At 35.5% G+C, this 17438-nt stretch overlaps 1 protein-coding gene across 1 annotated transcript in view; it reads left to right on the top strand.

Moving 5' to 3' along the window:
- LOC133081281 (A disintegrin and metallopeptidase domain 3-like) overlaps window positions 1-17438 on the top strand; it is a 103814-nt gene that overhangs the window by 47676 nt on the left and 38700 nt on the right. Inside the window, exons 8-11 of the mRNA XM_061177367.1 lie at window positions 1892-1963; window positions 2199-2365; window positions 3474-3555; window positions 12990-13129. Coding sequence (XP_061033350.1) covers window positions 1892-1963; window positions 2199-2365; window positions 3474-3555; window positions 12990-13129 — 461 coding nt within the window. The remainder of the gene's footprint in view (window positions 1-1891; window positions 1964-2198; window positions 2366-3473; window positions 3556-12989; window positions 13130-17438) is intronic.

Raw genomic sequence — 17438 nt, forward strand, 5'->3', positions numbered from 1 at the left:
CATTTGCAACAGAATGGATAAACTTGGAGGCTCTGTTATGCTAAGTGAAATAAGTCACAGGGAGAAAGACAAATACTGTATGATACCATTTATATGTGGTATCTAAAAAATAAAGGAAACTAGGAATATAACAAAAATGTAACAGACTCACAGATATAGAGAATAAAGTAGTGGTTACCATTGGGAAAAGGGAATGGGGAGGGGCACAATAGAGGTAGGGATTCAGAGGTACCCACCATTATGTATAAAGCAAATAAGCTACAAGGATATATTGCACAACACAGGAAATATAGCCAATATTTTATAACAACTATAAATGAAGTATAACCTTTAAAAATCATGAGTCACTGTGATGTACATCTGTACCTTATATAATATTGCACATCAACTACACTTCAATAATTTTTTTTAAAAAATGTAAACATGTTTCATCAGTAAAATCCTGTGTAACCCCTTGTGATATTATTGTAGTCTGTCTTATTTCTCCTTGTGTAATCAACCACAAAATAAATTATTTTACATTAAATATCCACTTGCTGTTTAAAGAAATTAAGGAAAGGAAAAACTTATTTCATATTTACTATTTCCAAACTCTACATTTCTTCTCCTTCTCACAGGTTGGTTTTTCTGATATTTCTGTTTAACCTGTATTAATTCATTTGAATTCAGTTTTTGTTCATCTGAAAGTATCTTTATTTTACCTCTGTTTTTAAATATTCTACTTGGAAGCAGAGGAATAGGAATAATACAAAGAACAGCTATATTCTCTCTACTCAGACTTATTAATACTGTTTCCCTTTATCACTTGTGCTGTCTCCATGTGAAAGTAAGTTGTAAATTGCATTTGTAGCTATTTTTTCAGTGTGCACTTACCTAGAATAAGATCATATATATCCACAATCAAGTTATGCATCTAAGTAAAAATAACATCATTGAAATACTTTTTATCAAGTTTACAATCAAGTTTACTTGATTGCATTGTAGTTGGACGATGTGAGCTAAGTGATACTGTGTTTTATATTCCAATGTTTTATGGCCTAATATGAGTCAATTTATATAAAACTTTCAGGTATACTTTAAAAATATCCCTCTCTTTTATATAAGCTTGTATATATGCATATTATATCAAAGCTTGCTCGAGTTTTTAAAATCTTTATATTTTTGCTGTAAATTTGCTGCTTGCTGTAAATTTGTCAGCTTGAGCTATTAACGATTATGAGAACTATGTAAAAATCCCTCATTATGATTGTAATTTTCTATATCTAAATCTGTTAAATTATATGTGTGTGTGTGTATATATATATATATATATATATATATATATATATATATATATAGTTGCTGTACCATTAATTATAAGTAAGTTTAGAAATATGTGTGCATACAAAATTAGAAATGTTTCAGTGAAAATGTTATGATTTCTTTTCCCTTGCATGAAGACATGTTCTTGAAATTGTTCACTATGTAGTACTCAGAGCTCTGTGGTTAGAAAGTACATGTTTTTCTCCAGGATATATAGTCATGTTGTCTTATGGGAATGAAGACAAAAGATGGCAGCACACTTGAGCAGGCAAAAAAGACTTAGGAGTTTAGTTAGAGATTTGAGTCCTGGTTCTTACCCTTATTAGTCATGCAGTCTTGGAACCTTAACTTTTGATCCTAAATAACTACATGTGTAAAGAAGAAGATACTCATCACCATCACATTTTAATATTATTAATATGTAATGTCCCTAGGCTTAAATCTAGAACTTACTAAGCATGTGATAAGTCTTAATTCTGCTTTTGTCCTTTCACTTGAGCACTGCATTATTTTAACGTTTTTATACCCATTGAAATGTGGTAGTTTAGTCATTTTTACTAGTGATTAAAAAACAAAATTTGTCTTTCAGTATGATTATATGGGCTCTGAAGTGGCACTTGCATCTGAGAAAGTTGTCCATATCTTTAGTCTCATCAACACTGTGAGTATTTATGTTTCATATTTAAATAAGAAACATTCATATTAATACAGTAGCATTGTTTGAATGAATAGCATATGCACTTTTATAAACTGTATAGTCCTACCAACTAGTTTCTTCCACCAATGGATTTCATCTCTAAAAAATAGTAAATCAAATATATTAGCAATACATAGAGAGATATAGTGTTATATTTATGATTACCTAAAACCATATATCATGTATCTTCTGTTTTCAGATGTATTCTCAGCTTAAAGTGTCTGTTACGTTAACTTCTCTGGAGCTCTGGTCAGATCAAAATAAGATTTCAACTAATGGGGATGCTAACGAAGTTCTACAAAGATTTGTGTCATGGAGAGAAAAATTTTTATTTCAAAGGTCCCATGATATGGCATACTTATTAATGTAAGTGATTTATTTTCATTGGTATAAAGTTTATCAAATTACTTGTTCAAATTACTTGTAAGTTAACTCTCAAAATTATATACAAAATTTATTATTTATGATGACATCTCAAAAAAAGATTATGTGTGTACTGTGTTGGCAAAATGCAAGCTATAAGAATCTAATAAGATGTAAGACACGAAAGCATGGTAGGCCATTATCCTCAGAGTGGGCTGCTTACCTATGGAAATTTAAAGAACTGGTAATATGGAAAGCCTCGGGAAAACAAAGGGCCTCTATGGTTTTAAAGATTTTCTCAGAGGTAGATAACTGAAACCAGCATTTTAACATTAAATAAAGCATACATTAGTTAACAGAATGCAATCATTGCATGTAAAGCTGGTTACACTAGAAAACATAAGTATGGTAATGTGGTGACCTAATGGTATTTCTATCCCGACCTAAGGTGTAGCTGTTTAACTGCTTGCACTGTGACTGTCACGAGTCTTTATATAGATTTTTATTTTACTAGTTTGATTGTTTTAGATGGAAAAAGCAGAAACACGATTCTGAAGATCTTAAGCAATATGGAATACATTTATAAATCTCTGGGTGTCTCTGTGGAATTTAAGGTCAGGTTTGGGGATGGAGGAGCAGCATTAACTCAGGACTGAAATGTGTGAGGACACTTAATACATCCCATCTCTCTTTTTCCTCGTGACTGTGCTGCATATTGTCTTTCTCAGTCTGTCCTCCAATCCAACACTTTTCATGCAGTCTAAGGTTTTACAAGCTGCAAATCATGGCAGTAATCTACCCTGACTTTTATGTCTTTGCATAAAAGTCTATCCAGTGTTGACAACAGTGGTGATTAATTTCTGGAAGGATTAGGCACTGCTGGATTTTAAGCTGTGTATCATATGATGCTCAAGTTGCCTTTAGAACTTAATTTTGTAGGCACCGTGGGAGATTACCCAAATACAAAATGATTGAAAGCATTAGACATGATACATAATATTCATGTCTCAAAGGAAGCAGCAGCTTTATTGAGGAATCCAATTCTTAAAAGATCATTAAGTTTGTAATAATTTAAAGTGCGTTTATCCACAAGAAAAATTTTATTATTTAGTTATAGGGACCATCCTAATTATGTAGGAGCAACGTATCATGGAATGGCATGCGATCCAAAGTTTGCTGCAGGAATTGCTCTGGTATGCATTTTATTCCCATCTCTTCAGTAATTATATCACAGTTTGAAATTTAATATCCACTTCAAGGAACAGAAGTACATATAGTATATCTACTATTTTATTAAACTAATATTTTTTATAGTGCTTTATTTTTTACTTTAATCCTCAAATGTTATCATTTTTAAATGGTTTTTTATTATGGTAAAATACATATCACATAAAATTGACCATCTTAACAATTGTAAGTGCACTGTGCAGTAGTGTTCAGTCTATTTACATTGTTGTGAAACAGATGTTTAGAACTTTCACCTTGCTTAAATGAGAGTCTGTATCCTTTGACCAACGAGGCCCCATTTTCCACACCTCTACCCCCTGGCAACCACCATTCTACTGCCTGCTTCTGTGAGTATGATACTTTTAGATCCCACATATAAGGTGGATCATGCAATATTTGTCTTTCTGTGTCTGGCTTATTTCTCTTAGAATAATACATCCAGGTTCATCCATATTTTTGAAATGGTGGGATTTCATTCTATGTATGGCTGAATAATATTTCATGCTATTTATATACATATATATTTATATGAATTATATATATAAATCCTATCATAGTATACATTTATCCATATGTAGAAACATTCTCTGTATGCATTCATATGTCTATGACCACTTAGTCTGGCTCCATATCTTGGCTATTGTGAATAATGCTGCACATTACATGGGAGATGGGAGTGCAGATATCCCTCTGAGATAGAGTTCAGTTACTTTGTACATTTACCCAGAGGTGGGTTTGCTGGATCATATGGTATTTCTATTTTAATATTATGAGGAATCATTATACTGATGTCCATAGTGGTTGTGCCATTTTATAATCCCACCAGCATTTCACAGAATATATTTTATTCATTACATCCTCACTAACAGTTGTTATTTTTGTTGTTGTTAGCTATCGTAATGGGTATGAGGTGATATCACATTGTGTTTTTGACTGTATTTTTATGATCACTAGTGATACTGAGCATCTTTTCATATGCTTTTTGCTGTTTTGTATATCATCTCTGGAGAAATGTTTATTCAAGACCTTAGCCCATTTTTTAATTGGGTTATTTGATTTTCTTGTTGAGCTATAGGAGTTCCTTTTGTTTTGTAACTTTGCATTGCCTTCATCCAGTTGCCCCTCCTATCAACCCCCGCTCCCAGTACCCACAAATCTAGTCTCTTTTGTATGAGTTTATTTGTTTGTTTTGAATTATAACTGACCTACAGCACTATGTTAGTTTCTTTAACACAATGTAGTAATTCGATATTTCTATACACTTCAAAATGATCACCACAATAACTCTAGAAATGACATGTCACCATACAAAGATATTACATAGTTATTGACTATATTCCCCAAACTACATTTTGTACCCGTGACTCATTTATTTTGCAGTTGGAAGTTGTATCTCTTAATCTATTTCACCTTTTTCTTTCCTTCCCCAAACCCCTCCACTCTGGCTGCCACCTGTTTGTCCTCTGTATCTGTAACTCTGTTTCAGCAAATTTTTTTATAATAATTCTTTTCTTAAAAAATATTTACTTATTTGGTTGCACCGGGTCTTAGCTGCGGCAGGCGGGCTCCTTAGTTGTGGCCCCCGGGGTCCTTAGTTGCAGCTTGCCAGCTCCTTAGTTGCAGCACACAGGCTCCTTAGTTGCAGCATTTGAACTCTTAGTTGCAGCATGCATGTGGGATCTAGTTCCCTGACCAGAGATTGAACCGGGCCCCCTGCATTGGGAGCCCAGGGTCTTACCCACTGTGCCACCAGGGAAGTCCCTGTTTCTGCTCTGTTATGCTTTTTCATTTGTTTTTAGATTCCACATATAAGTAAAATTGTACAGTATTTGTATTTCTCTGTCTGACATGTTATACTTACTATTATATGCTCTAGGTCCATCCATGTTGTCTCAAATGGCAAGATGTCCTTTATTATGGCTGTGTAGTATTCCATTGTGTGTGTGTGTGTCTGTGTGTGTGTGTCTGTGTGTGTGTATACATATATTTATTCTTTATCCATTCTTTTATTGATGGACACTTACGTTGCTTCCATACCTTGACTATCATAAATAATGCTGCAATGAACATAGGGGTGCATATATTTCTTCCTTTAGTGCTTTTGTTTTCTTATGGTGAATACCAAGGAGTGGAATTGTTGAATCATATGGTAATTTTATTTTTAATTTTTTGAGGAATCTCTGTACTGTTTTCCATAGTGGCAGTGTGAACTGACATTCCCACAAGGAATGCACAAGAGTTCCCGTTTCTCCACATCCTCGACAATAGTTGTTGGTTGTTGTTATTTGATAATGGCATTTCTCTCACATGTGAGATGATATCTCATTCTGGTTTTAATTTGCATTTCCCTGATGATTAGTGATGTTTAGTAATGTTTTCATGTGCCTGTTGGCCATATGTATGTCTTCTTTGGAAAAATGTCCATTCAGGGGCTCTGCTCATATTTTAATTAGGTTGTTGGTTTTTTCAGTGTTGAGTTGTGTGTGTTCTTTGTGCAATTTTAATATTAACCCCTTATCAGATACATCATTTGCAATTATCTTTTCCCATTCAGTAGGTGTCCTGTTAGTTTGGTTAATAGTTTTCTTTACTCTGCAGAAGCTTTTTAAGTGTGATGTAGTCCAGTTTGTTTATTTTTCCCTTTGTTTTTCTTGTCAAAGGAGACAAATACAAAAAGTTACTAAGATGTCAAAGAGCTTATTGCCTGTGTGTTCTGCCAGAAGTTTTATGTTTTCAGGTCTTACATTCAAGTCTTTAAACCGTTTTGAATTTATTTTTGTGCAGGATGTGAGAGAGTAGTCCAGTTTGATTTGTTTGCATGTAGCTGTCCAGTTTTCCCAACATTATTTCTTGAAGAGGCTGTCTTTTCCCTATTATATATTCTTGCCTCCTTTACCAGAGATTAATTGCCCATATAATTGTGGGTTCATTTCTGGGCTCTCTATTCTATTCTATGCCAGTGAACTATGGGTCTGTTTTTGTCCCAGTACCATACTGTTTTGATTACTTTAGCTTTGTAGTAAAGTTTAAAATCAGGCAGTGTGGTACCTCCAACTTTCTTCTTTCTCAAGATTGTTTTGACTATTCAGGCTCTTGTGTTTCCATAATCATTTTGGAATTGTTTACTCTGGTTCTGTAAAAAATGCCATTGGTATTTTGATAGGAATTACAGTGAATCTGTACTGTCTTGTGCTATATGGTTATTTTAACAATATTCATTCTTCAAATCTTTAAATACAGTGTATCATTTCATCTATTTGAGCTGTATTCAACTTCTTTAATCAGTGTCATGGTTTTCCAAGGATAGGTCTTTTTTCTCCTTAGCTAGATTTATTCGTAGATATTTTAATCTTTGTGATGTGATTGTAAATGGGATTTTTTTCTTAATTTCTCTTTCAGCTAGTTTGTTGTTAGTTTATAGAAATGCAACATAGTTCTGTAAATTAATTTTTATCTGGCAACTTAAGCATATTCATTGGTGAGCTCTAGTAATTTTGGGGGTCTGTCTTCAGGATTCTCTCTATATAGTATCATGTCACCTGCAAACAGTGTGACCATTTTACATCTTCCCTTCAAATTTGGATTTTTAAATTTCTTTTTCTCGTCTGATTGCTGTGGCAAGGACTTTCAATACTATGTTGAGTAAACGTAGTGAGAGTGGGCATCCTTATCCTGTTCCTGATCTTAAAGGAAATACTTCCAGCTTTTCACAACTGAGCTGTGGGCATGTCATATATGGCCTTTATTATGTTGAAGTATGATCCCTCTATACCATACCCACTTTGTGGTGAGTTTTTATCATAAATGGATGTTGAATTTTGTCAAAGGCTTTTTCTGCCTCTGTTGAGAGGATTGTATCATTTTTCTTTTTGAAATTTTTAAAGTGGTATATCACATGGATTGATGTGTGGATACTGAACCATCCTTTCACCCCTGGGATAAATCCTACTTAATCATGGTGTATGATTTTTTTAATGCATTGTTGAATTCAATTCGCTAATCTTTGATAATACAGGAGTTCTTATACTTTGAATATTAACCCCTTATCAGGTGAATGATTGGCAAAGATTTTCTTCCCTTCTGTAGATTGCCTTTACATTCTGTTGATTGTGCCTTTTGAAGAACAAAGGTTTAAGTTTGGCTTAGTCCTGTTTGTCTATTTCTGCCCCTGAGGTCAGTGATTTTTGCATCATATCCACAAAATCTTTGTCAAACCCAATATTGTGAAGTTTTTCCCCATGTTTTCCTCCAGGAGTTTCACAGTTTGCCGTCTTACATTTAGATCTTTATACAATTTTGAGTTAATTTTTGTATATGGTGTAATATAAGGGTCCTACTCTTTCTTTTGTATGTGGATACTTAATTTTCCCATCACCATTTCTTGAAGAGACAGTCTTTTCTCCATTGAGTATTCTTGTTGAAGAAACTGTCCTTTTTCCCATTTTGTGGTCTTGGCACCCTTGTCATACGTCATTTGACCATATACATGATGTTTTATTTATAGGCTCTCTATTGTATTCAATTTATATATCTTTATGCCAATACCACACTCTTATGATTACTAGAGCTTTGTAATATGTTTTAAAATCAGGAAATCTGAGTCTTCCAACTTTGTTCTTTTTCAAAAAATTTATGTATATTCGTGTCCCTTGAGATTCCGTATGAATTTTGAGATTATTTGTTTCTATTCTTGCCCCCCAAATGCTATTGGGATTGTGGTAGGGATTTCATTGAATCTACAGATTGCTTTGGGTGGTAATGACATCTTAACAATGTTAAGCCTTTCAGTCCCCGATCGTGGAATGTCTTTCCGCTTATTTGTGTCTTCTGTACTTACTTTCAGCCATGTTTTGCAGTGTCTACGTGCAAGTATTTCATCTCATTAGATAGGTTCAATCCTAAGTGTTTTGCTCTTTTTAATGTTATTGTAACTGAAATCATTTTGTTATATTTTTTCAGATTGTTCATTATTAATGTATAGAAACAATCAGTTGTGTTGATTTTGTATCCTGCAACTTTGCTGAATTCATTTATTAGTTCTCACAGTTTCTTTTATGTGGAATATTTGTGGATTTCTACATATGGGACCATATCATCTGCAAATGGAAATAATTTTACTTTTTTCTTTCCAAGATAGAAGCCTTTCATTTATTTTATTGCCTAATTGCTCTGGTTTGATCTTCCTATACCATATTAAACAGATGTGGAAAGAGTGAATACCCTACCTTGCTCATAATCTTAGAAGAAAAACATTCAGGATTTCACCATTGAGTGTAATGTTAGTTGTGTTCTTTTCTCCATGCTCTGTGTTATGTGGAGGTTGTTTTCTTTTTTTTTTTAATTAATTAATTTATTTATTTTTGGCTGCGTTGGGTCTTCATTGCTGCGTGCAGGCTTCTCTAGTTGCAGCGAGCAGGGGTTACTCTTCACTGCGGTCCGCGGGCTTCTCGTTGCAGTGGCTTCTCTTGTTGCGGAGTACAGGCTCTAGGTGCACGAGCTTCAGCAGTTGTGACACACAGGCTCAGTAGTTGTGGCTCGTGGGCTCCAGAGCGCAGGTCAGTAGTTGTGGCAAATGGACTTAGTTGCTCCACGGCATGTGGGATCTTCCCAGACCAGGGCTTGAACCCGTGTCCCCTGCATTGGCAAGTGGATTCTTAACCACTGTGCCACCAAGGAAGTCCCGAGGTTGTTTTCTTACATTCCTAGTTTGTTGAGGATTTTTAATCATAAAAAGGGTATTGACTTGTAGTGTACGCTTTTTTGTTTTTTATTTTAGTCATGTGAGTCTTATCTCTTATTTTCTCAGTTAATCTAGCTAAGAGTTTGCCAATTATGCTGATGTTTTCAAAGAATCAACTGTTTGTTACATTAATTTTTTTTCTCTTCTCTAATTCTATTTATCCCTGCTTTGAACTTTATTATTTCTTTCTTTCTGTCTGAGTTTCTATCTTTCTGAGTTCAGTTTGTTCCTATTTTTCTAGTTCTCTGATGTGTAAACTCATGTTTTTTCATTTGAGATATTTCTTCTTTTTTAATGTATTTGTTTACTGCCATAAACTTCCCTCTTAACAGAGCTTTTACTGGATCCCATAAGTTTGGATATATTGTATTTTCATTTTCTTTTTTCTCAGCGTATTTTGTAACTTTGCTTTGTGATTTCTTCTTTGGAATCATTGGTGTTTAATAGGGTGTTGTTGGAGTCCCACAAATTTGCAGATTTTCAAGTTCTCCTTTTCTTACTAATTTGTAGTTTCATTCCATCAGCATCAGAAAAATATACTTTGTATAAATTCAATATTTTAAAGTTGACAGACTTGTTCTGTAGCCTGACAAATGGTCTACCTTAGAGACATTTCTGTGTGCACTTGAGAAGAACGTGAGTTCTGCTGTTGTTAGATGGGATGTTCCACATGTCAGTTAAGACCAGTCAATCTATCCTGTTGTCAAGTCCTTTATTTACACAATATCTTTTGTCAGATTGTTCTGTCCACTATTCAAAGTGAAGTATTGAAGTCTATTATGTTGCTGTCCATTTGGTCAAGAGGTGCTTCGTATATTTAGTGCTGTAATGTTTGGTGCATAAATATTAAATGATGTATCTTCTTGGTGAAGTGGCCCTTTTATCATTATGAAATGTTCTTCCTGGTCTCTTTTAACAGTCTTGAATTTAAAGTATATTTTGTTTGATATTAGTATAGCCATGCCCAGCCCTCTTTTGGTTACTATTTGCATGGAATATCTTTTTCATCCATAACCTTTCAACCTGTGTGAGTCTTCAGATCTAAAGTGACATAGTTGAATCCTGTTTTGTAACCTGTTTAGCCTATACATGTCTTTTAATTGAGGAATTTAATTCATTTACATTTAAATTAATTACTAATAGGAAGAACTTACTTTTGCCATTTTGTTAATTTTTTTCTTTATATCCTGTAGCTTTTTGTCCCTTTCATCTTCACTTTCTGCCTTACTTTGTGTTACGTTGATTTTTTAAATTGTGAAATGCATTGGTTCCCTTGTCTTTTCCTTTTGTGTATATTGTAGATATTTTGGTTATGGTTAATTATGCAATTACTAAGAATATCTCAATTTTATCATTTTAAACTGAAAAACTGATAACAACTTCACTTCAATTACATACATATACTCTATTCCTCTACAGTTCTATCCTTCTCTTTATGTTATTGCATAGATATTAGTTTGGAGGGGGTTCTGCCATTTAAATTCTATACAGGAGTTAAAAGTGAATATATCCACCAAAATTATGATGATATAGGTTAGTATATTTATCCATGTATTGACCTTCATTAGAGGATTTTATAATTTTCTTATGGCTGTATGTTGCTATCGAGTGTCCTTCCTTTTAACCCTGAAGACCACCCTTTCTCATTTCTTGTAGATCAGGTCAATTGGTAATAAACCCCCACAGCTTTCCTGGAAAAGTCTTAGTGTCTTCATTATTTTTTGAAGGACAGTTTTACTGGATACAGTATTCTTGGTTGACAGATTCTTTCTTTCAGCACTTTGAATGTATTTTTCCCAATACCTCTGGGCTGTAATGTTTCAGCTAAGAAATCCGATAATAACCTTGAGACCTCCCTGATAACTGACAATTCATCTTCTCTTGTTGATTTCAAGATTTATCCCTTTGTCTTTGACTTATAGTGGTTTTATTACAATACTTTTCTCTGTAGGTCTCTTTGGATTTTCCTAGTTAGGGGTCATTGAGTTTCTTGAATCTGCATGTCCTCAGATTTCTAAAGTTTGTGGCAGTGATTTCCTCAAATACGCCCTCTGTCCCTTTCTTTTCTCTCTTCTCTTTCTGAGACACCCATAGTACATGTATTGCTCTATTTGTTAGAGTCCATAAGCTCGTCTCTTTTTCTACATTTTGTTTTTGTTTTTGATTTTTGCTCCCGTGAAAAAGTGATTTCAAATGACCTGTCTTCATTTCTGATTTTTTTTCTGCCTGATCAATTCTACTTTTGAAGACCTCCAGTAAATGTTTGTATATTGATTTTACTTTACCACAGAATTTCTTTTTATAATATTTTATATCTCCCTATTGATATTTATATCTGGAATTTTTTCAGATATCTAGGGCTGGATTATCATGTAAAAATCAATTAATTTAATTGATCCTATCCATAAGCTAAAATGGAAAATATTTGATTATATCAATAGATGCAGAAAACGCATTTGACAATTCCAACACAATTTATGATTAAACTCACCAAAGTGGCAATAGAAGCAACTTCCTCAACTTCAGAAAGACTGTCTACAAAAACAATACAGCTTACATCAAACTTAATGTTTAGAAATGAAATGCTTCCTACTAAGATTCGGAACAAGGCAAGAATGTAACCTACCATTCTTATTCAGCTTTGTACTTGCATGCAAAACTAATGATACCAAATATTGTGAGGATTTGGAGCAACAGGTAGTCTCATTCATGTTGATGGGAATACAAAATGGTACAGCCACTGTGATAGACAATTTGGCAATTTATTATAAACTTCAACATTGCCTTACCATATGATCCAGCAATTGTCCACTATACCATTTGCAAAAATTAGTTGAAAACTTACATCCACAGAATCCTCAGACATGATTATATATAGCGACCTTATTTATAATTGCCAAAAATTGAAATCACACAAGATGTCTGTTAATCGGTGAATGGATAAAGAAACTGGAGTTAATCCATAAAAGGGAATATTATTCAGTATTTTAAAAATTAGCCATCATGCAATTAAAACACGTGGAGGAATTTTAAAAGCAAAGTGGTTAGTGAAAGAAGCCAATTTTAAAAGGCCGCACACTGTATTATTCCAACTCTATGACATTCTGGAAAAGGCAAAACTATGGAGATAGTTAAAAACATCATTGATTACCAACCAGGGCTTTGTGTGTTGCTTATATCACTACTTCTGAAGTTTTAGTTTTTTAATACAAGTATTCTGCCTTTAGAAAAAAAATGTTTGATTTTCTCTGCTAAAACTATTTTTGACATCAAAACTGATTGTCAGTTAAACCCTTAAGAATCTGTGTATTTTTCAAAGTGTTAACATTAAAAGTGATATAGTTACTGAAACAATGATTAATCTTCTCGGAATTTTTTTTAAGTTTATTAGAATTAAATCAGTAATGTGTCATGAAAACATATGATATAATTAATCTTATTTTGTTATTTGTCAATGCCATTTGGATTGAAAGTACTATTACTCAAAAAGAAAAACAAAATTTAACTTTTTAAAATGTTCTTAAGAAAATCTTAAGATCTTTGTTATACTAGGTTATTAAATTAGTATTTGCATTTAGGTAATATGGCCACAATTACATGAAAAGACCAAGGGTTGAAAAAATAACTTAAGCAACCATTCTGTTTTTCATTTCTATTTAGTATCCAAAGATGATAACCTTAGAGGCATTTTCAGTTGTTTTGGCACAGTTGCTTGCAATTAACCTGGGATTAACATATAATAATGACATCTACAATTGCTACTGTCCAGGAACTACATGCTTAATGAATCCTGAAGCAATGTAAGATGTTATTTTTATCAAATCTTTGTCTTCTTTTGGGAGATGTTTCTTGCATTTCTTGATGAATAATTTCTCTCAATATAACTTGAATAAGAATATTTTTATTAAATACATACAAGTTATTTTAAAGCTTATTAAAGGGAATGAGTATTGGATATTGTAGAAAATGTGCTTCATAGTTCTATATTCAGTGCTATAGTATCGAGTCATTGATGATGACTTTGTGTGGAGTACTAGAATCTTGAGGTGAAATTCATTCATTCTATCAAAAAAATTTTAAAGCATGTACTGTGTCACAAGTATTGTGTTTGTCATATAAATGATTAGCGATATAGAAAAAAGCTATATACCATATATTAGTCCATCAGGGTAGAAACTTAAGAAGTTGCAATAAGAATAAACAAGATTTAAACAGCTTATGATAAGTGCCAGGAGGGAAATAAATAGGGAATACATGGGGAGGAGAAACTTTCTGATAAAGTGGTCTAGCAAGTTTTCTATGAGGCAAAACTTATGTTAGGACCTGAAAGAGAAGAAATAAATCTGGTCATGTGAAGAACTTGTTGAAAACTTTTCAGGGAAAGCAAGTGAAGTGATACTTGGATAGCAAAAAATTTTAAGAGCTCCAAAGACTGGAAAAAGGGGCTTGGGGGGACAGATAAAACAAACAAACAAAAGAAATGGCTGAAACTATAAGGAAGAATGTTAAAGGCATAGACATTTAAAAAAAAAAAAAAAAGAAAGTAAAATACAAAGAGGCTAAGGAACCATGAGTCAGAGGAAGTCCAGGAGGTAATAGGAAATGTAGGAAAGAGCCTGAGCAAGCAATCATGATGTGGAAATTGGGATTTATGATAAATATAAAAAAACACATTTTAATTGATTTATGCAGTATGGATAATATAATATATTTTGTAACATGAATGTTAAATATATCAGAAAGAACAGCAATATAGTAATATTGTTACTGAATTAAGTCCTATAGACCCTAGGCTCTCTGCCTGGGCAGGGGAGAGTTCTTTTTTTGTTTTATTCAAGCATTAGAGTAACGAAACCGAAGCTGAGATCCATCGACACAGCACAAGCTTTCCTCAGTGGGCAAGGAATGGAGAAGCAGGAACTAAGTTCACAGATCAACTTTTCATCCATGTGGTGAGAGGGATTTACTTTTAAAGAGTAAGGACAAAGGTAGGAAGAGTGAGGCTAATGATGGGGAGGCATATGCATTAGTCTACCAGGGCAGAGGCAGGGCTATTTTAAGGGAATGGGGTGCCCCCTTTTATTAATCCTTTTTGTTCCTTAATGTCCATTTATGGGCACTGGTAGGTGTGTCATTTAATAAACTAATATAGTAAAATCAGTGTATAATGAGACTCAGGGTCTGTTGGAGGTCAGATTCCTCGCCATCTTGGTCCCAGCTGGTTCCATCTGTTTGTTTGTTTGTTTGTAGCTTCCTTTCTTATCTTTGGACCCTTTGCCTTAAAGATTTATGTTAACTCCTGCTAAATGTGCATGTTGGCAGGTTTTGAGCAGAGACCTGGAGCACTTTGGCAACAGTATTTGGTAAATAATGATTCTCATAATAATCTACAACAGTTTCATAAGACTGAGAGGAAGAGAGATGTCAAGAATTATTTATAGGGGTTCTGGTTCCTATAACCTACAGGGATTATAGGAGTTAGGAAGAACCTGAACTTCTGTCCTCCCTCAGACAAGCCAACTCTATGGCTACACATGAAACAATTTCCTCAGAAAAAACCAAAAAGCTTGCTTAAGACACCTACACAGAGGGCAAATGAGAAGAAACCCACATCGAAGAGGGTAGGAAAGGCTAAGAACGAATCTCACCATAATTCCTACCCCAGCAAGGTGACCCACAATCGGGAGGGAACTCAAACCTAGAGATTCTCTCTGAGGGGTGAAGGATTTGAACGCTTATTGGACACCCTAACCGGTAAGACCTGCAACTGAGAGACGAACCCCCAAACATCTAGCTGTGAAAGACAATTGGACTTGCACATATGAGCCAAATAAGGCTATAGTGAACCGAGAAAGAGATCTTAAAACTCTTGAACTCACTTGCCAACTCTGTGGCCTATTGAGAGGCACCCAGTCTTTATGCCAAAGAGGCTTATTTTCTTATATTAACGTGTTGGCTGGAAGGTCAGGCATCTAATTGAACACACATCTAGAAGCCTGCTAAGGTACTCTCTGGGGATGGAGGCTGGTGGATGCCATCTTTGTGCTCTCCCTCTACCTCGCTACAGCTTGCTGGATTCTCCTGGAAAGAAGCTTGTACCGTCCTCTGGCACCCCAGTTTTTGCGGTTGCCACCCACAGGTTGCCACCTCTAGATCACTGGGCTCTGGCAGCCAGCTGGGTTTAAGCTCACAAGTCCCACAAAACTGTAAACAGTGGAACAAGATTTCTTAAACTGCTACGACCCCCAGGTTGCAGCGAGAGGCCACAGTCCTAGGAACCCAATATCTCTGTGAAGGAGGCCTATTAGCTTATCTTCATAGCTGTGGCCTGAGGTGCAGGCTTCTAATGAAACCCATGTCTAAAGGCATACTGTAATCTTTTTCAGAGGCCTTGGAGGACGGGAACCATCTTCAAGGCCTCCATCTGCCATGTTCCAGAGAACCAGTGTCTCCAGGAGGGGAGATACCGGCTTCTGCTGCTTTAGTTTCTGTGGCTGCTGCCCAGGAGACACCCCTTGATGGCCCGGCTCTGGTGCCCAGAGGGGCTTGGGTTCCTGGGTCCCCTGGGGCTGTAACAGTAACAATTGGAGATGTAGTTCATGGCGAGCTATCACCCCAGGGCGCTGCACAGGTAGCAGACGGAAACGCACCCCAGATTTTCTGTGAAAGTGGCCCATTTACTTGTCCAGGAGCTTTTGCCTGAGGGGCATGCTTCCTGTTTGGCTCACATCTTGGGGCCAACGGTGATTCTCTCAACAAGCAGAGGCCAGTGGGCATAACTGTTCACCCTCCCTCTTCCTTGCTCCAGCTCCTCGGCGTCTCTCAGAAAGGACCTTACAACTTTGTCTGGCACCCTGAATTTTGTTGCTGCTGCCAGGGAACATGTGTAGACCACCTGGCTCGGGTGGCCAGCAGGACTTATGCTTGTGGGTACCACAGGATGGTAACCCACGGAGAAGGTGTTTCAGCTGGTTGCCACCTGCATGGCACAGCAAACAGACCCTAGAACCAGAATTGCAGTCTTTCTGTGAAAGAAGTCTTTTAGCGTACCTTCATAATTGCTGCATGAGAGTCAGGTTTCTAGTTAAACACAAATCCAACAACTGACTGTGATCCTTTCCAGAGACCGCAGAGGGCGAGTGCTATCACTGCACTCTCTATCTGCTGTACCCTAGAGTGCCAGTATCTTCCATAGAGGAGCTTCTACAGGTGCCTGGTGCACTATTTGTTGTGGCTGCTGCCTTGGAGACACCTGTTGATCATGTAGCCCTAGTGGCAGGGGAGCTTGTGTTCCTGGGTTTCATGGAGCTATAACAAACAGGCAGTTCTTGATAGCAAAAGACCCTGAATAGCCATAGCAATCTTGAGAAAGAAGAACAAAATTGGAGACATCATATACCTGATTCCAGGGCTAAGACAGACAAAAGCAAACAAGCCTGGAACATTTGTGTCCGAGTATAAGGAGGTGTTCAAAGAATTATGGAGATTTGTCACAGGGACACAAAGCAGTTTGAAAGGGGCTCCCCATAGGCAAATCTGGGACAATTTGAAAGTCATTTGTAATGTTCGTAATGGATTATAACCCACTGAGTGTAATAGGAAGATATGATTCCATATTCATGTAAATACATGAATGAATTGAAAATGTGATTAGAAATGAGATTTTACATAAAACTTCTCTCCAAATAATTACTAAGTGATAAGGAAGGAAAGAAATGTTAGAGTGAAGACTGGCAGACACACCTTAATCAACTGATCAAAGTGACTTTTACCAAAAATATAACAAGTTGAAATCATGTGCTGTCTGTTAGGATGCAATGGAGCAGACAGAGTCAGCAACACTTCTGTGATGAGGTTGGCAAGATGCATAACCTCAGTCTAACTGTGGGGAGACATTTCATAAACCCAAATTGAGGGGCATTTTACCAAATAGTCAGCCTGTAATTATAAAACTTTTCAATGTCATGAAATTCAACGAAAAATGTAATCAACTAAGCTAAGGAGACATGAGAACTAAATGCAATGGTTGATTTTGAACTGGATCCTTTTGCTATAAAGTGCCAATACTGTGATGAAGGGGAAATTTGAATGTGATGTGAGGATTAGATT

This window comes from Eubalaena glacialis, chromosome 20, assembly GCF_028564815.1.
Source record: "Eubalaena glacialis isolate mEubGla1 chromosome 20, mEubGla1.1.hap2.+ XY, whole genome shotgun sequence".
In the NCBI taxonomy this organism is placed as follows: domain Eukaryota; kingdom Metazoa; phylum Chordata; class Mammalia; order Artiodactyla; family Balaenidae; genus Eubalaena; species Eubalaena glacialis.